At 44.5% G+C, this 19,925-nt stretch overlaps 1 protein-coding gene across 1 annotated transcript in view; it reads left to right on the plus strand.

The window, feature by feature from the left end:
• The first annotated feature begins 7,567 nt into the window (after nucleotides 1–7,567).
• Nucleotides 7,568–19,925, plus strand: part of LOC102542642 (acyl-coenzyme A synthetase ACSM2B, mitochondrial) — a 31,815-nt gene continuing 19,457 nt past the window's right edge. Inside the window, exons 1-5 of the mRNA XM_072942092.1 lie at nucleotides 7,568–7,744; nucleotides 9,824–10,034; nucleotides 12,822–13,029; nucleotides 13,808–13,951; nucleotides 19,449–19,605. Coding sequence (XP_072798193.1) covers nucleotides 7,568–7,744; nucleotides 9,824–10,034; nucleotides 12,822–13,029; nucleotides 13,808–13,951; nucleotides 19,449–19,605 — 897 coding nt within the window. The remainder of the gene's footprint in view (nucleotides 7,745–9,823; nucleotides 10,035–12,821; nucleotides 13,030–13,807; nucleotides 13,952–19,448; nucleotides 19,606–19,925) is intronic.

Genomic DNA, 19,925 nt, shown 5'->3' on the forward strand with positions numbered 1-19,925 from the left:
AGAAATCATCCCCCAACGCCATACTCTGCCTCATGTCTTGTTCTTCTTCCACTTACCAACAATCGTCTCCAAATGGTCGTATGTTATGTTTTACCCAGGAAAGATACAAGAATCTGAAACCGTGTCTCAGAAGCCCAGAGATGGAAAGGACTGGCTCTGGCAGCCGAGACCAGCCATGCAGAGAAGCAGCAGATGGAAACTCGGAGTGATTCTGGTGCTCCTTACCCAACTCCTCGCACTTCCATTCACTCATTAGCCCATATTTACTGAGAGCCTGCTCAGCCCTGGGCTCGGGGAACACAAGCATAAGAAAGCGAACCCAGTCCCTACCTGTATTAGTTTGTTCGAGCCGCCCTGACACAGTACCTCAGACAGGGCAGCTTTAATAAAAGAGATTTATTCCCTTAGCTCTTGAGCCTGTAAATCCAAGATCAAGGTGTGGGCAGTGTTGGTTTCGTTCTGAGGCCTCTCTCCTCTTCTCCTGTGTCTTCACATAGACTTTTCTCCGTGTCTGTGTCCTAATCTCCTCTTATAAGAACACCAGTCATACTAGATTAAGGTTCACATTTTTTAACCTCATTTTAACGGAATCACCTCTTTACGCCCCCATGTCTGAAATAGCACATTCAGAGGTACTGAGGGTTTAGCAGCACATAAATTTGAAGGGACACAATTCCGTCCACAACGCTGCCATTGTGGTGTGAAGGAAAAGCCCAGCTGGGCTAACAAGCTAAGTCACAAATCTAAGTGCAACAAGTGTTGGATTACTGGTCTGAGTTCTGCTGGGCTAACTCATGAATCTGAAGTTTAGTGTCAGTCTATTGGGCTAACGAGCTCAGTCACAAATCTAAGTGTGATAATTGTCGGTTTACTGATATAAGTTCTGCCGGGCTAACTTGTAAATCTAAAGTTTAGTGTAAGTTTACTAGGCTAACAAGCTAACTCATAAATCCAAGCTCAACAAGAGTCAGTAACGTGATCTGTTCCAAATTGATAAGCTCCAGTGTACTGATTCCTTGCTTTTTGTTGTTTGAATCTTATTGGCTAATAGCCCCATACTTGTAATTAACCCTATAAAACCTCATGTGCACGTCTTGGAGGTGCTCAGAGCTTCGGAGCAGAAGCCCCTCTGAGCCCGCCGGCGTCATAAATCTGAGTACTCCCACCCTCCGAGTGGTGCTTGTTTCTTGGCTGGCCTATCATTTCCGTAACAGTGGAGTTACAGTCTAATGGGGACGATGAGATTATTCATCAAAGAAGAATGCAAATAAGGCACAACTGTCATAAATGTCATGAAGGAGAGAATACAGGTAAAACACAGACGAGGAGACTGACTGAGACTCGGGGGACTCAGGGTATCAGGGGAGGCTTCCCTAAGGAAGTCCCCAGTGAGCTGGGGTTGAAGGCAAAGTAGAAGTAAACTAAGAAATTGGGGCTGAGCTTTCTGAACAAAGGATACAACATGTGCAAAGGCCCTGAGGTGGGAAAGACAGGTCTGTGTTTCTAAAGACAGCTCACACTCAGCACAATTCTAAATGTTTTAATTCTCTACCATCCTATTGGATGGGTACTGATAATACCCTTGTTTCACTTACATGTCAACTGGAGTAAAAATGCACGAGAGAGCTGTTAGTTTCGGTTTTATTTGGGGACTTACTGAGAACTATAGCTCCGGAGACAGTCTCTCAGGTAGCTCTGAGGAACTGCTCAGAAGACATAATGGGGGACGTCAGTGTGTATGTGATTCTGGCAAAGGGGTGTGTGCACCCAAGCACACATCTAGGTGGAAGCTAGCTGCTAGTCATGAGGAACGAATGTCAGAGATTTTAGTGCCTTGTAAGTACAAGAAGACATAAGAATTCATGTTCATAAAAATTCTCCTGACATATTTCTAGCTATCTAAGAGTCTGCTGCTGGTTTTCTCAGAGCACAGAGTGCCTCATCCTGATTTTCGTCCTTCAGGTTGCATTGTAAGTCGGCAGCCGCAGTGGCTAATGACTTGATTCTTGTAGAACTGCATCATGGGCAATGGTCTTTATTTTACAGATAGAACAGAGAGATTAAGCAATTCTCTGAAGCTCACACAGCCGGTAGCTTACAGAGTTAGAATTCAAACCCAGGTGGTCCAGTGTCCACACATGCTTCACCCTTCACGACTGATTGAGGACAGCCTGGTTTAGGAATTTTGTTTTTCTCCTATGACTGTTAGGGAGCCACTGAAGGTTTATGGCAGAGAAATATATCTCCTAAAGTTTCACCAGTCATAAAAAGAAAAAAAAACTTGTCTAAGTGATTTATCTGTTCTTTATCTCTTTTCTTTTTATGGCATTCCTGGACTGGGCAAATTTGCTTTATTTTATAACAACATTTCCATCTTTATACAGAGTCACAGGACTTTGGTGATTTGTCCAACATCTAACAGGAGGAGGCGCTAGAGGCAAGGAACACGTGCAGGTCCCATTTAGCATCGCCAGTGAGCCTGAGCTGAGGCTTGTAGTCTTGCATTGGGTGCTGCTGGAATTCCTAATGAGCCCTCCAAATGTCAGCTCCCTACAAGCCAGGCTCTTGGATGGAAATGACACCTGGGGAAAGCGGCACCTACCGTCTCTGTCATTGGGTTACACTGTTTTCTTCTCTGAGCCTCAGCTGCCCTGCCTGCAGGGCTGATGTTCTCTGGACTCTCCTCCCCTACCGTCCCTGGGCTGAACTAGTCTGTTCTCCAGCTGTAATCAGAGCTCTTCACCCGGGAGCCTTTGACCAAACGACATTCCCATCTCCTGCACTGCTGGTGGGAATGCAGTTTGGTGCAGCCACTGTGGAAAACAGTACGGAGATTCCTCAAAAGACTAAAAATAGACTTACTCTATGATCCAGCAATCCCACTCCTGGGCATATATCCAGAGATAATGCTAATTCGAAAAGATGCATGCACCCCAATGTACATAGCAGCACTATATACAGTAGCCAAGACATGAAAGCAACCTAAATGTCCATTGACAGATGACTGGATAAAGAAGATGTGGTATATTTATACAACAGACTATTATTCAATGATAAAATAGAATAAAATAAGGCCATTTGCAGCAACATAGATGGACCTGGAGATCGACATTCTAAGTGAAGTAAGCCAGAAAAAGAAAGAAAAATACCATATGATGTCACTCATATGTGAAATCTAAAAAAAAAGAAAAAGAAAAAGGAAAAAAGGAAAAAAGAGGACACTAATGAACTTACCTACAAAACAAGAACAGACTCGCAGACGTTGTAAACAATCATGGTTATTGGGGAAAGGAGGTGGGAAGGGAAAAACTGGGGAGTTTGACATTTGCAAATGTTAGCCGCTACATATAAAAATAGATTTAAAAAAACAAATTTCTTCTGTATAGCACAGGGAACTATATTCAATTATCTTACAATAACCTTTAATGAAAAATAATGTGAAAATGAATATATGAATATGCATGCATGACTAGGACTTTATGCTGTATACCGGAGACTGACACATGGTAACTGACTATACATCAATTTAAAAAAAAAAAAGAACAAGGCAAGGGTAATAAAGGGTGGGGTAGACCCAGTCCCCCTTCACTTAGACTCTCCAAAAAACTCTCCCACAGTCATCTCAGCCCAGCCCAACTCCAAAAAAGGAAAAAGCAAAGCTCTCAGCTGCCTTACCACAGGCACCACCACCCCACCAGCACACCCAGACCCAGAAGTCATTGGTAGCGACAGCAACGACAAGTGATGTCACTTTATTGGCCATGTATCCATGCCAGGCATGGTGCTAGAGGCTCTGCTGAACTCCTCAACTCAATCTTTACTCATTCGCATCCTTCCATCGTGATTATGGTTCTAGCCACATACCGTCTGCGCTGTAAATCAGCTCACCTTTTAAAGAACACAGCTAAACCCTCCGCAATATAATATGCATTCAAAGAGGATTCTGTAGTTCTGATCACTTTTTTTCTAATGTACATCAAAATAATCCTGAACATGAAAAATTCTCATTTAAAATCACCTAGCAAAACCCACTTTGGGGAAAATTGGTCCCGTCCGTTTCACACTATGACCCGAAGAAGAAAGTATGATAATCTCCGTTTATCAGATGAAGAGTTTGAAGCGCAGGGGACAGCTGCGTAGCAACCCCTCCCTGGATCTCCACCCCTTTTCCTGTCAGGCGTCGGGAGGCCCTGCAAACACCCCTCCCACCTTTCCAACGGGAAAACAAGATCTTACGAATCTTGTTAGGAAACAAGATTCGGGGGCTAAAATTGAAGATCTAATTGGCTTTATTTAATGATTCAAAATAGATCCTTATGTCTTGCCACCAAATTCCTTCAGAAAGCATCAGCTCCCTTTCCCAAGCGTAGTCAGCTATTTCTTAAAGCCCTTTAACAGAGCCTTAGTAGGGACAGCAACTCGGGTGTCTTCTTCTGCAGGATCTAGGTCTCCACCCCAGGTGTTCTATGCTTGGTGGCAAATAGGTCAAAATAAAGGGAGTGACGGGAAAGAAGGGAAGGACTTGTCCGGCTGGCCTCATGGTCTTGGTGCTCTGAAGCCTGTCTGTCGGTAGGGAGTCAGAGGGCACAGAGCAGCCACAGCAGGAGGGGTTTGGGACAGCCACTGCGGAGAGCTTCCTGGAAGAGGCTCATGATTGTGTGATTCTGAGACATTCAGAAATGCCTGTTGCACGGGCATTTAATAAAGGATCAATATATTCAGGCCTGGAGGGGCTAGGTGGTGGAATTCCGTGAATTTTCCCAGAAAGAGTAAGGAATTCTTCCCAGGACATGGCTGCTGCTCCACATAAACAAGTTTTTTCGAGTCATATTGTTTCTAGGGTTGCACAGAGAAAAGCACATTGCTTTGGGTATCCTCTCCAAGTGTATGTCTTCTCTTCTCTCCCCAGACATTGGACCCTGGCTTCTGGGATCTTTAAGCCCTCCTGGCTACCCTAGATGTCCCCTGATGTGGGTCTTGGTCACTCGTGCCCTCAGCGATTATTCATTGCCAGGTGAATGGCATTCTCATCATGCCCCTGACCTGTGGACCTTCAGCAGAGACATTTGTGTTAAGGGAGCCCCCATCCCTGCTTGTCATGGGACCTTGTTAGCAGACAGGTGTCTGATGGCCAGCACATCTAAGGAATAACTCTCTAAGAGTGGGCACTTGGGGTGCAGAGGAGCAGGTGGGGAAGTTCCGTGGCATCAGGATCACTGTCTCCATCTGGGAGGACACCGGATCCAAGCTGGCCTGTGGCACTTTCCCCTTTGGTGAGCGTTCTGGGAAACATTCTGTCTCAGCAGCTCAGCGCCCTCTGATTTCCAGCTCTAGTTTTGGGGCCCGAGGGTGCTTTGTAAGTCAGCCATATGGTCATGAGCCACACTTCTGGAGGCTAGGTTTCCAGGCCTGGGCCTGAGACCAATTTCCTGCGTGACCTCAAGCAAGTTACTGTTCTGCTCTGAATTCTGATATTATCCACTCAGTGATCTGGAAAGGTCTTTGTGTTTCTGACCCTTTGACTCAAACAGAGCTGCATAAGGACTAACAATCACTGACACGGACAAGGTGGCAGGAGGAGTGAGATGATTTGCAGGGAGAATAGCAGGTGCTCAGCTCTGGACGGAGCATATCTGACATGCCTGTTAGATGTCCAAGGGGAGAAGTCAAGTCGACTAGGATGCAGGAGAGAGATCCAGGCTGGAGACACACATATGGGGAATCATTGGCAAGGCAGCTGGGGTTCAAGCTATGATACTGGATGAGATCACATATGGAGGGTGAATAAAGGAGATGAGAAGGAATCATCAAAAGACTGAGAGTAAGAGGGGAAACGGAGAATAAGAGGAAAATCAGGCTTATGTGAGCTCAGCTTCTCCCTTCCTGGTTGGAGCACGAACTTGCCGTCAATCTTGTGCATGACTCTCCTTTGGGCCACCAGGTTGGAAGAACAGTTCCTTCTGGCCCCAAGGCTGTGGGGCTGTGCAATCCATGAGCACAGCCAGGAGGGTTGACCTTCCGTCAAGTTAGGTGCCAAGTCTGCCCACAGTTAATGATTAGCTGTGCCCTCTTCCAAGGCTGCAGGGACTTCTGAGCTGTCTGCTCAGGAGGAAGTACACAGAGGGCTCTCCAAAGAGACCTTCTGAAAGGACTTGGCAGGTGAGCATGTTGTGAGGGATGGACGGATGGGTCATGCCTCAGGATGGCACTAACCAGTCTTTAGAAGTCAGGGCCAAGAAGGAGAGTGAAAACCTCTGGGGGAGAGAAGCCATCTGCAATCTCCAGGGGCTGAGAACATGAGGAGGCAGTGGTGGGCAAAGGAAAAGGTGGCTTTAGCACAGCAAAAGGGAGGGAACGGGGAAGCTGGGAGAAGGGCGGTCAGAGTGGGATCGGGAGTTGAGTGGTGGTCAGGGAAGCAGGCCTATCAGAGGAGGAGAGGCCAGAAGAATGAGAAAAACGTGGTATGGAAAGAGAGAGGGACCAGCAGGTGCAAAGACAGTAAATATTCCTGCCAAGGAGCTGGTAAGGAAATCTTCACTCCTTGTTTTTTTAGGAAGTAGGAGAGGAGGCACCAGCGTCTGGGACTTGCGTGTTCTAACTGCTGTTACCTAGAAAACAGGGAAAGGACTCTAGCCATTCGGTGGGACTCCATGACTGGAGTCTTTGAATCAAAGGTCATTAGACAAATTCTGCAACCTCCCATCAAAGAGCACATGTTGAAATTCAGAGACCGGCAGCCTTCCAACTACTTTCCCTAGAACCAATGTGAAGGTAGAAATAATCATAACAACTATAATTGCTAAAATGAGTCTGTGTGTTGGGTCCTCCGTGCTAAGTGTACAGTATTCAAGATAGCTCAGTCAAGGATCCGTTGAAGGAAATATATGTTACTTGTAGTAAGTAACATTTACTGTGATAATTACAAACCTCCTGAACATCTCAGGAGCTCATAAACGTACATATTTCCCCCATGGGTCTGGGGGTGATTTATCTGTGGCTGTGCTGGGCTCAGCTCAGCTCCACAGTCTGAGATCCATGCTGGGGGTAGGACCATCTGGGATATGCTACTCTCATGGCAGAGGGCAGTCCCTGACCACACAACCACACAATCACATCCACTCACATTTCACTGACCAAAGCATATTCTATGGGCAATCTAATGTCAATGGAGATTCTTTTCTCCAGAATGCACTGGGTAAGTCATGTGGAAATGAATGGGGACATACATATAATTCTACAGGGAGGGGGCAAGTTGTTGGGAAAAATAACTAAATCTACCACACCACTGTGTTTTAAGCACAAAAGGATTTATCATGTAAGAATTGGGTGTTTACAAAACTGTCAGAAGTACTGGAGAAGGAGGACATGAAGTCGATGTGGTGCTTTTGGAGAATGGCATATCGGAAGGAGACTGAGATAGAATGGGTGCTGACTGCCAATTCACTGATAACCAAAACAGATTAATTTCTGGAAGAACCCTGTAAGGTTGGGATGAATCTCCTTAAGCAACTGATGACTCTACGGGAAAGACTCACCTGTGTGTTTTCTTTCCTTTGCAGGTTCAAACATGCTTTGGCTGCAGAAATTCCAGAGGCTTTGCATCTTATGGGGGAGTCGGATACCCAAACGTACTGTCCACGTTCATACAAGGCAACTGGCATCCCTGCAGTGGGGCTACCAGGAAGTTCCTCCCAAATTTAACTTTGCTAGTGATGTGCTGGATCACTGGGCTGACATGGAGAAGGTAATTGGGAGAAGAGGCACCAAGTTGGACAACTTGGCTGAGTCCACTAATTCATCCATTCATTGAGTAAATATTTATTGAGCACTTATTGTGTGTCAGGTACAGTGATGAGCTAGGAACAAGATGTCCATCTTCCATGAAGGCAGCATGGGGTGGGAGCAAGGGAACATGGGCTTGGCAGAAAGAAGGGCTCAGGAGGCTGGTGCAAGAAGGAGTGGTCTGGGAACCCCCCCCCCCCCAGGCAGCTGATAACACAGCTTGCCTGCACGTACTGCACGTGCTCTGCTGTGACGTCCCAGAGTGAAATCAGGACTAGTGGGTTGCGGTCATAGAGGAGGTAGATTTGGGCTCAGTAAGGGGAAATCAGCATTCTCTTGTTAAACTAGCACCAGCCAAAGACTAAGCCAGTCTTCTCAGAAAGTTATGGGTCTTTGTCATTAGGTAGGATGACTGCTGGGCAGGGATTGTCAAGAGAACTCCGATATGAGACATCAGAGAAAGAGAGTGATGCAGGAGTTTCTGTTTCTTTTCCTACCCTGGACTTGTAGAATTCCACCCCATTCATTGCTGGTCCTATCCTTGCCTTTACCTGAAGTTCTGTGCACCTTTATGGAGGGTAAAAGGACTCACCCTGGCTAGGGTAGCAGAAGAGGTGGATCTGCTAGCCTGGGCTTAAAAGAATGGTGCTCCAAGGGCATCCTAATTCGGTCCCAACACCATGACACAACTTTAGCACAGAGACTACAAACACCAGGCCTTTAGGCTGAAGACGCCCCATGGTGCAGGGCTCTCTTTAAAAAAAATCAATCAATATTTTAAAATTGAAAAATTTCAAAGAAAAATTTAGATATCTGGCTTTTCTTTAAAAGTTATACCTCCTTGGAATAATGAAGAAGCTCTTTACTACCAAGACTCGAAGTCCTGAATCCATAAAATAAGTGATTTAATACATCTGCTACTTAAATATCAAAAAACCTCTCCATTGACAACACCGTAAGTAAAATTTGAAAACTAGTAACAATCAGGGGAAGTGTATCATGTCACAGCAAAGAGTTAATATCCTCAGCACAAAAAGAGCTCCTGGAAATCAAGCCAAAATGTAGGAGCAATCCAACATCTACCTGTGGATTAATGGAGAAACTGATGGGCATATCTGTACAATGGAATATTATTTGGCCTTTAAAAAGAATGAAATTCTGATGTATGACACATCATGGATGAGCCTTGTAGACATTATGTTAAGTAAAATAAGCCAGACAAAAAAGGAAAAATATTATGTGATTCCATTCACATGAGGTACCTAGTGTAGTCAAATTCAGAGACGGAAAATAGAATGGCAATTACCTGTCGCTGGGAGGAGGAGGGACTAGGGAGTCATTGTATGATGGATGCAGAGATTCGCTTTTGATGGATGAAAAAATTCTGGAGATGGATGATGGTTGTGATCACACAGCAACGTGAATGTATCTAGTGTCACCAAACAGTGAACTTAAAAAATGGTCAAAATGGCAAACTTTGTGTTATGTATATTTTATCCCAGTAAAAGAGAAAATGAAAATAAATAAATACATAGACAGAGAGATAAATAAATCCAAGATATTTGCCTTTTCCACTCTCATTCTCTCACAAGCGTACTGTGCATTTTCCAGAGACTACAGCAAAGTAAGTGCAGAAAGATGGGAGAACCCAAATATCTTCTACTAAGGAAGGTGTTAAAAAGATTTGCAAAAATGTATAATGCAAATCTCTCTCTTCATTATAATGTTTTTGTTTTGGAAAGTATACTTACCTCTTTATTAAAACACATTTTATGTCTGATAGTAGGTAATGGGTTTATTACTAGGATATTTAAAGCACGCATTTATGAAATATCTCAATTTAATTTCTAAGATAGCAAATGTTGATGGAGAGAATCCACGTAAATAAAAAGTCTTTAGGATTATGATACTTCTTAAGAGCGTATAGGGTTCCTGAGATCAAAAAGCTTATTAAGCATTGATGTGGCAGTCCCAAGGTGGAATTTAGTCTACAAGCTCATGTACCAGCACACCCTAATCATTAGGCCTTCTGTTTCTTCAGGCTGGAAAGCGACACCCTGGCCCAGCCCTGTGGTGGGTGAATGGCGATGGGGATGAAGTGAAGTGGAACTTTAGTCAACTGAGTGAACTTAGCCAGCAAACAGCCAACGTCTTCTCAGGGCCATGTGGCCTGCAGCGTGGGGACCGGGTGGCCGTGGTGCTTCCCCGAGTGCCTGAGTGGTGGCTGGTGATCCTCGGCTGCATGCGAGCAGGTTGGTAATTGACCACCTGAGCGGGCCACTGTCTCCCACTCGTGGCAGAGAAATAGAACCAATACTCCCAAGAGATGCCCCCTCCACGTAGCACGTGGTCCCTCCTCATACAGAGACACCACCCTTCTCCCGTGTATTTAAATGAGCTATATACCAAGCTCTGTTCTAGACGTTACTAACACAGAGTCAACAGAACAGTCTATGCACTCGTGGGACTCACGGATCTTTGGAGAAAGACAGCTATTAAACTAGTCATTGTACATATAATTATTTAATTATAGTTTTGATAAGTGGCATGAGAATTCTTTAAGACTCTATAAAAAAATTTGGTAAACTCTGACCTGTAGGCCAAATCCAGCCCAAAGCTTTTTTTCTTTCTTTGTAAACAGAGCTTTATTGGAATCCAGCCGTGCCCCGTTTGTATATTGCCTGTGACTGTTTTTGTACTATCACAGCAGGCTTGAGGGCTTGAGGAGTTGGGACAGAGAGCCTCTGGCCCACAAAAGCCACAGAATACTTACTGTTTGTTTGGCTATTTGTTGAAAAAGTTTGCCAATTGGCTACCAAAGGAGACCTAAACTGACTAATCAGAGGGGGTCATGGGAGTCTCAGAGGAAGTGGTGTTTGGGCTGAGAGCTGGAGGATGAGGGGGGTTTGGCCAGGGGCAGAGGCAGAGAGGGTTACTTCAGGCAGAGGGACCAGCACAGAGCGGAGGGAAGACTGAAAGTTATGAGAGAACCTGAAATGACGTCCAAGTGCCTCAAGTTCAGGTGGCAAGGAGAAAGTAGTGGCAAAGGAGCCTGGAAAGATGGGTAGGTGCTACACTGGCAGAACCTTGTGGGTCATGCATGGCAAGGGTCCCGGATTGTTACGCAGTGAGGAATGGGAAACCACGGCTGGACTGAGTGGCATGATTGTTTTCTGTTTGTAAAAGGTCACTTTGGATGGTATGCAGAGAATGGGATGAAGGCAGGCAAGAATGGGGGTGGGAAATTCAAACAGGAGACAAAGGGTGATGATGATTTCAATTTGGATGGGAGGAGTGAAGATGGAGTTAAGTGGATGGGTTTAAAGGACAATTTGAAGGAAGCTGATAACAAGATGTTCTGATGAATGACATATGGTAGAGGAAGGAGGTCAGGGAGATGGAGAAGCCACACACAGTCGGGCAACGGGCTGGATGCAGGAGTCTTTTGATGAAGTGAGGAGCACAGGGAGACACAGCTACGGGGTGTCAGGGAAAGATGACAAGTTCAATTGGGTAATTGTTGACTTAGGGGTGCCCAGGTGATGTTCAACAAAAGATGTGAAGTTCTAATTACAAGGTAAATGGGGGGACAGTGGTGGAGTGCCTACCTAGCATGCACAAGGTCCTGGATTCAATCCCCAGTGCCTCCATTTAAACAAACAAACCTAATCCCCCCCCCAAAAAGGAAAAAAAATAGGAAAAAAAAAAGCTAAATATGTCCTGGGGATGTAATGTACCATATGGTGACTATAGTTAACAAAGAGTGTTGTATATTTGAAAGTTGCTAAAAGAGTAGATCTTGAAAGTTCTCATCACAAGGAAAAAAAATTGTAGTTATGTGTGCTGATGGACGTTAACTTATCGTGGTATTCATTTCATAGCTTACAGGTACAGCAAACCATTATGCTGTACAACTAAAACCAGGACACTGTTATATGTCCATTATGTCTCAATTTTAAAATGTATGAAAAGATGGGATGAGAAGTGAGTAGCTGGATTTAAGGGCATAACATCTGAGATGGAGACAGAAATTTGAGAATCATCAACCTCAGATATAAGAGATGACGAGTGAAGAGATGTAAGAAACAGCCTCAGGAAACCCCAGGGTCCCTCACTCCCAGCCTTCTTCACACACGACAGGCATTCTCACCAATAAGGAGGGAGATGTGAATGAGGTCAAGAAATAGGAGTAATCAGAGGAAGCTGAACATAATTGTAGGAACTTGGAGCCCCACGGGAAGAGTGAACAGGCCATGAGAGAAAGGTGACATAGAGACATGATGGTCTCAAGGGGAAAACAAACAAACAAACTCAGAGTGGGAGATGTATCTGCACTTCTGTGTGCTTGACTCAACGTGATCATGGCTCTGGAGAGACGGTTGCCATGGTAACAGGTCTGCTGTGGGGATACTGAGACGTTGAGGGCGGGAAGAGAGTAAGCCAGGGGTGGAATCTAACAAGAAGAACATGTGCGATCAGCTTCACAAAAGGTGACACAAAGTCCAGCTACTCTCCAGAAGAATAAAACAAAACCATAAAATCTCATCAAGACAGAAAACAAAACAAAGAAAAGCTAAGAGCATCCTTCTCTAAGAAAATTCAGCTTCCTGGGTTTGGAAGAAATAGTCAGGACCTAGAGCACTGTGGTGTTGCATAGACAGTTGCAAGTTCCTTTGCTAATTATTTTAATTACTATATAAGAGTGTTTGGATACAACAGACTCCCGTAGGGCATCGTGTGTGTGTGTGTGTGTGTTTGTGTGTGTTTGTATTGGTGTTTGTATTGGCTGTAGACTATCAATGGTGTGACATTAGGCAATTCAATTTCTCTCCTTAGTATGGGTAGACCCCTTACAGCTCTGACAACCTTAGGAAAATCTGTACTCAAATTACTCTCTGGTCCTCAGTTCCCTGGTTACTGATACTCCAAATCAGTCTTCACCACCCCAGCCTCTCCTACCCCATTCGCTTGCCACTGGCTGTTTGCAGCACACTTCTCTAGGGAAGGAAACAACCCTCCCTTCCATTTGGCTTCTCCAGGCCTCGTCCTCATACCCGGATCTATCCAGCTGAAACCCAAAGACATTCTCTATAGGCTGCAGGTGTCTAACACCAGGGGCATCGTGGCTGGGGACGAAGTGGCCCAGGCAGTGGACACCGTGGCCCCTGACTGCCCTGCTCTGAAAACAAAGATACTGGTGTCTGCGAAAAGCCGGGAAGGGTGGCTGGACTTCAAGACGCTACTACGGTGAGTGTGAGGGTCCTGTCAGAGTGGGTGTGGTGTGGTGCAGTGTACTCCTACCACGTGTCTTAGCCTGCGTTCCCACCAAAATCAGAAACTGAGCCAAGCACTTATGTGCGGGGTCTTCATCCGGGAAGTCTGAGGAGCAGGGTGTGGGACTGGGGAGAGTGAAGCAGGAAAGAAGTAAGAGTTAATATAAGAGTTTATTATTTTTTTAAATTTTATTTATTTAATTTATTTTTTGAGGGGGGAGGTAATTAGATTCATTTATGTATTTATTTTTAGAGGAGGTACTGGGGGTTGAACCCAGGACCTTGAGCATGCTAAGCATGTGCTCTAGCTCTTGAACAATACCCTCCCTTCAAGAGTTTGTTATCTTTATTGCTGAGTCACTGCCTGGGAGAAGTAGGGCTTGATCTGCAGGGACTTTCTGAGGAGCACATAGAATGTCTCCCCGGATTGTCCACAAAAGGATTGGCAAGCATTGACCCATCAGCCCCTAACCTCCTTTGGTAGAGGGCTGCCCGGGGGCATTATCTACCCTACACTCTGGGCTGCACACACACGCGTGCAGGATGGGATCAGCGCCGATGCCATGGCGGCAACACACAGTGAATCACCTGTGGTTCACGCTAGAAGCAACACCAAGGAACTCACCCAGAACCGTTCACTGGCTGGAATCAGAGGTGAGGCCAAAAGCATAAGAGTAAAACAGAAGGTGAGTCACCAGGACATCTGGTGCCCAGTGCAGTCCTGAGAAGGTAACGGTCTGTGTCTCTGTCAGGGAAGCACCTACCACTCATCGCTGCGTGGAGACTGGAAGCCAAGAGGCAGCTGCCATCTACTTCACCAGCGGGACTAGTGGCCCCCCTAAGATGGCAGAACACTCCCACTCAAGCCTGGGGATCAAGGCCAAGATGGATGCTGAGTAAGAAGGGTCCTTTCTCTCTACAGAGAACTGCATGATCAGGCCTTGAGATTTTCCTGACCGCAAATGCAGTTCTCTTGGGATGGGCTGCTATCTGATGCTTCTGAGAAAGACAGTTGGGAAGTGGGGCAAGAGGGAGCATGGCTTAGCTATCCAGTGACCTGTGGTGGGACATTTCTGTTGAAGGTAACACAGGATCTCAAAACCCCTTCAAGTGCTTTGAGCTGTGTGTCTACTAGGCTGAATGCTTGGCACAAGGTTTCTACGCATTTTTCCCTAGACTGATCTATATATCTTGTCCTTCCAAGTGCTGGTAATTTTCTTTGATGCTACCCATATTTCAAAAGGGCATTTTTTGTCAGCAGCAAATTACTTCCCAAATTCATTGAAGAGGGCCCTGTAATTGGATTAATTAGATGAACTGAGGTCTCAGAATTTCTGGATCTCAGATCTCATCTACACTTTTCCTCCATACTACAGCAATCCCATCAGGGGAATCAGAAAATACTGTGCCAAGGCTGTCATGCAATGATAACAAGAGATCTTCCGGGTCTTTTTCAGTCGATCCCACTTGCCATGTTAGTTTTATTATTAGAACTAGAAAAATGCTTTAATGCAAAAAAAAAACCTCAAAAATTTAAATGTCCCACCTATGAGCCTGTGGCATCAGAAAATTAAATTATTTCATAGAAATTATTTAATAGAAGAGCCATAGTAAAGTGTAGCTTCAAAAGATGGGAAGATAAGTCACTTATAAATATAACTAATATATTAAATTCTCACCCACCCCCCCCAAAATTTGGTTCTATTAGGCTAGGACCTAATTTCCCTACAGAGCTGAAAGGAGTCATCATCTTCAGGAAGGGACACAGGCTATGGTAATTCCCAGCCACAAGGAAGTTCTTCATGTTTAGCCTAAATCGTTTTTGCTTTAAAATAAGCCTAATACTTTTTTTAATTCTGGGCTGAAGAAAAAAAGGGAACAAGTTTTACTTTGTACAGGACCCTCAGTTGTGTTTAGGCAATTCATGGTGCTCCAAGAAAAGAGAACCGAAGGTCTACTCAGCCAAACTTGAACTTAGCAAGGACACTTGTTAGAATATTCCCTTAGGTGTCTTTTGTTAGTAAACATTTCCTGGGTGGTTCCAACAGGCCAAAAACTGTACTCAATTCTGGAGATTAAAGGAGAGTGAGACCCAATTATCTGTTAAGTCACGGGAGCTAGGGGGTCACACCTTCTGGAAAGGCTCCCTTCTTTTTTTTTTTTTTAAATTTTACATACTATGCTTTTATTGAAATTATACCAAATAAGCAATGATGGAAAATTTCTCTTGGCAACATCATTTTCAAGGATCATTTCATGCATTTGCCGCCAGAAAAGCATCTAAGTTTGACAACCATGGGGTGAAAATCTCCATGCTCTACTTTGAACATGAAAGAAGATGGTGTCATTTTGGTTCCCCGCGCTGAGTTCCCTCAAATCTTGCCTTCCTGTCCCTGCCTGATACAATTTAGTCCCTCTTTAGTACCTGCTGTTGATATTTTGCAGCTTCCATATCACAGGTGGGGTATCATTTCTTCTCCATGAAAAATGACCTGAAATTATAATGGGACCCAGCATTCAACCAATGGTCATTTGCCCCACTCATTGGCGAGGCTTGACCAAGTGCCAGGCAACCAGCTGGTTTTGGTCATATCAGAAAGTAAAGATGCATTTATGATCTGGTGTAGGCTGAGCCAGACATTTTTCACCAGTTTTGGCTAACAGGAGGATGACTCACTTCACAAATTCATAGGCATTCACCAAAATTTTGTAATTTCACTGGAGTTATATGGCAGATTAAAATGTGAAATTGACTCAGGCACAGATAGGGTAATATCTTTGTGGAATGCAATGAAATAATTTCTATTTCTAATAATGAGCAACTTCTGAAGGGAGCTAACCTTTCGTGTAGAGAGAAGGACTTCTAGCTGCCTCCTATTGGCATTTCATTTTTTTTTTAATTGAAGTATAGTCAGTTTACAATGTTGTGTCAATTTCTGGTGTACAGCATAATGCTTCAGTCATACAGATACATATGTATATTCATTTTCATATTTTTTTCATTGTATATTTACTACGAGATACTGAATATAGTTCCCTTTGCTATATAGTGTAAACTTGTTTATTTATTTTATACATAGTAGTTAGTGTCTGCAAGTCTCGAACTCCCAATTTATCCCTTCCTATCCCCTTCCCTGCTGGTAACCATAGGTTTGTTTTCTATGTCTGTGAGTCTGTTTCTGTTTTGTAAATAAGTTTGTCTTTTTTTTTTTTCTTAGATTCCACATCTAAGTGATATCATATGGTATTTTTCTTTCTCTTTCTGGCTTAACTTCACTTAGAATGACAATCTCCAGGTACATCCATGTTGCTGCAGATGGTATTATTTTATTCTTTTTATGGCTGAGTAGTATTCCATCATATAAATACACCAAAATTTCTTTGTCTAATCATCAGTCAATGGACATTTAGGTTTCTTCCATGTCTTAGCTATTGTAAATAGTGCTTCTGTGAACATTGGGGTGCACATGTCTTTTTGAATTAAGATTCCCTCTGGATATATACCCACGAGTGGGTTTGTTGGATCCTATGGTAAGTCTATTTTTAGTTTTTAAAGAATCTCCATACTGTTTTCCACAGTGGCTGCACCAAACTACATTCCCACCAACAGTGTAGGAGGGTTCCCTTTTCACCACAGCCTCTCCAGCATTTATCATTTGAGGACTTTTTAATGATGGCTATTCTGACTGGTGTGAGGTGATACCTGTGAGGTGACACCTCATTGTAGTTTTGGTTTGCATTTCTCTGATAATTAGCGATATTGAGCATTTTTTCATTTGCCTGTTGGTCATTTGTATGGCTTCATTGGAGAATTGTTGTTTAGGTGTTCTCCTCATTTTGGGATTGGATTTTTGTTGTTGTTGTTGTTGTAGTTATTAAGTTATATGACTTGTTTATATAGTCTGGAAATCAAACCCTTGTCAATCGCATCATTTATGAATATTTTCTCCTATTCCATAGGTTGTCTTTTCATTTTGTTTATGGTTTCCTCTGCTGTGCAGAAGCTTATGTTTAATAAGGTCCTATTTGTTTATTTTTGCTTTTATTTATATTGCCTGGGTAGACTTCCCTAGTAAAATATCGCTAGGATTTGTGTCAGAGAATATTTTGCCTGTGTTTTCTTCTAGGAAGTTCATCGTGTCTTGTCTTATGTGTAAGTCTATAAGCCATTTTGAGTTTTACTTTTTGTGTGTGGTGTGAGGGATGTTCTAACTTCCCTGGTTTCCATGCTGCTGTCCAGCTTTCCCAACACCACTGGCTGAACAGACCATCTTTTCTTCATTGTATATTCTTGCCTCTTTTGTCCAAGATTAATTGACTGTAGGTGTGTGGGTTTATTTCTGGGCTCTCTATTCTGCTCCATTGATCCATATGTCTGTTTTTGTGCTAATTTTCCTTTTTGGTAGTGTCTTTGTCTGGTTTTGGCATCAGTGATGGTGGCTTCATTGAATGACTTTGAGAGTGTTTCCTCCTCTTCAATCTTTTGGAAGAGTTTGAGAAGAATTAGTATAAGTTCTTCTTTGTATGTTTGGTAGCATTCCCCAGTGAAGCCATCGGATCCTGGACTTCTGTTTGGGAGGCTTTTTTTACTGCTGATTTTATCTCACTCCTACTGATCGGTCTGTTCAGATTGTCTGTTTCTTCTTGATTCAGTTTTGGTGGACTGTATGTTACTAGAAACTTGCCCATTTCTTCTATGTTGTTTAATTTGTTGCCATATATTGTCCATAATAGTCTCTTATGATTTGTATTTCTATGGTGTTGGTTGTAATTTCTCCATTTCATTTCTTGTTTTGTTTATTTGTTTTCTCTCTCTTTTCTTGGTGAGCCTGGCCAGAAGTTTGTCACTTTTGTTTAATCTTTAAAAAAAAAAAAAAAGCTCTTGGTTTGATTTTTTTCCTATTTTTTTAATCTCTATTTTATTTATTTCCTCCCTGATGTTTATGGTTTCTTTTCCTTCTGCTGGCTTTTAGTTGTGTTCCTTCTCCTTTTTCTATTTCTTTCCCTGCTGTTGGAAGAGAGGCTTTGAAACCTACTTCTGAGCTGTGGTGTGTGTTGTAGGCGGGCTGGTGTGCTTCTGTTGGAAGACGAGCTGCTGAATATTCCTCCACAGGAGATGTCCGCCTGAAGGTGCCTTCGTTGTCTGGGCTCACAAAGTACACTTTGTTTTTGCTGCCCTTGTCCTCAACTCAGCCACGGGAATGTTGGCACCCCGCCCTGGTTCCATGTTCACAGAGCACCGGTGCAGATCCAGCGGTGGCGTCAGGCAACAGGACCCGCTGTGATATGGGTGCAGTTATGCACCTGCATCTTCTGTGAACTACAGGGTCAGCCCAGACCCCAGACCCGTGTCCACTGTTAATGCCAGACTCGCCCCTGCCGCATGCTTGTCTTGGTTGTCTCAGCAGCGCAGGTCCACAAAGGCCAATCTGCCGCAGCCACCTGGGGCTCGGCTCAAATGTCAGTCCCGCCTGTGAAGTCCTGAGACTCCTGGGAATGGGTTCAGGTTTCAGCAGTGCCCCCGCCTGAGGGCCAAACACCAGCGATTGTGTCTCTCCAGAGCAAGCCAAGAAGACTGCTGTGTCTGGACCCTGCTCTGTCGCCCACGAGAGCAGGACAGTGTGGCAGGGCTGCGTGTACCCCTCCCCTCAACACGCACCAGCAGTGGCGCCCTCTATCGGGGACCCGACTCTTCTGCACACACTCAGCCCCAGTCCTCTGCCCAGGCTCGTCTGCAGAAGCCTGGGCTCCAGCCCCCAGTCCTGGCCCTCCCCCGCTGGCTCACCTCCAGGGCTGGGGATTGCAGGAGCCCTCTGTGCCGGTTTCTCTCTGTTCCATCCACCAAGCGGCTGCGGCTTTCTCCTCTGAGCTTCTGAAGCCCCTTTTCAGTCCCAACTGACCTCCCCACGGCAGAGGGGGCTTCCTAAGGTGAGGGTCCCCTCCCTGGGGCACAGGTCCCATACCAATTTCCTTCTTCTTCTTTTTTTTTTTTTTTTTGCTACCTGGTTTTGTGAGGGTTTTCCTTGTAGTTCTGATAGTAAGAGATGCTCTACCGAAGTTCAGCACATACTTTTTGCGAATTATTCCATATGTAGATGTAGTTTTTGTTGTATTCATAGGTAAGGATGAGCACCGCGTCCTTCCACTCCACCATCTTGACAATCTCCCCCTTCCCCCTGCCAGGACCCTTCGTTGATAGAGGATGTGTGGATAAAACAACTCTCCTTTTCCCTGCTTGCTTATACTTAAACACACTCTTACAAATCGACACAATCACATTTAGGTACCCGTGCACACATACACACACCCACCTCTCCCCACAGACACTCATACACTCGTGCTCCCCCCGGCCCAGCATGCACTCACTTACATGTGTTTCCCCTTCGTTCTCAGAATTTGGACAGGCCTGCAGGCCTCGGACATAATGTGGGCCATATTAGACACAGGTTGGATACTGAACTTCTTGGCCTCCTTGCTGGAACCTTGGACATTGGGAGCATGCACATTTATCCATCTATTGCCGAAGGTTGACCCACAGGTCATTCTAAAGGTAAGAGAAGATCCAGTTTGCAGGTCAGAATGAGCCCAAGGTCTGCATACTCCAGATTATTGCGGTTTCTTTCAATGCATCTAATTTTTGTTAGAAAAATGGAACGCGTTCAGTAAGCAAGGTGGAAACTGTCCCCGCCCTCGCGGAGCTAATGGCCCAGGAAAGGAGACAGACTCATGTACAGTTAAAAGGAATATTCAGGAGACAAGCTTCGTGAGTCATTCATTCACTCAATACATATTTAACTGTCCCTTGCTCTGGTGTCAAGTATCAGATAGATGGTAGTAAACTGAGTGTAAAAAGGAGGGATGGAATATTGG

Source organism: Vicugna pacos, chromosome 18, assembly GCF_048564905.1.
Source record: "Vicugna pacos chromosome 18, VicPac4, whole genome shotgun sequence".
Classification (NCBI taxonomy): Eukaryota; Metazoa; Chordata; class Mammalia; order Artiodactyla; family Camelidae; genus Vicugna; species Vicugna pacos.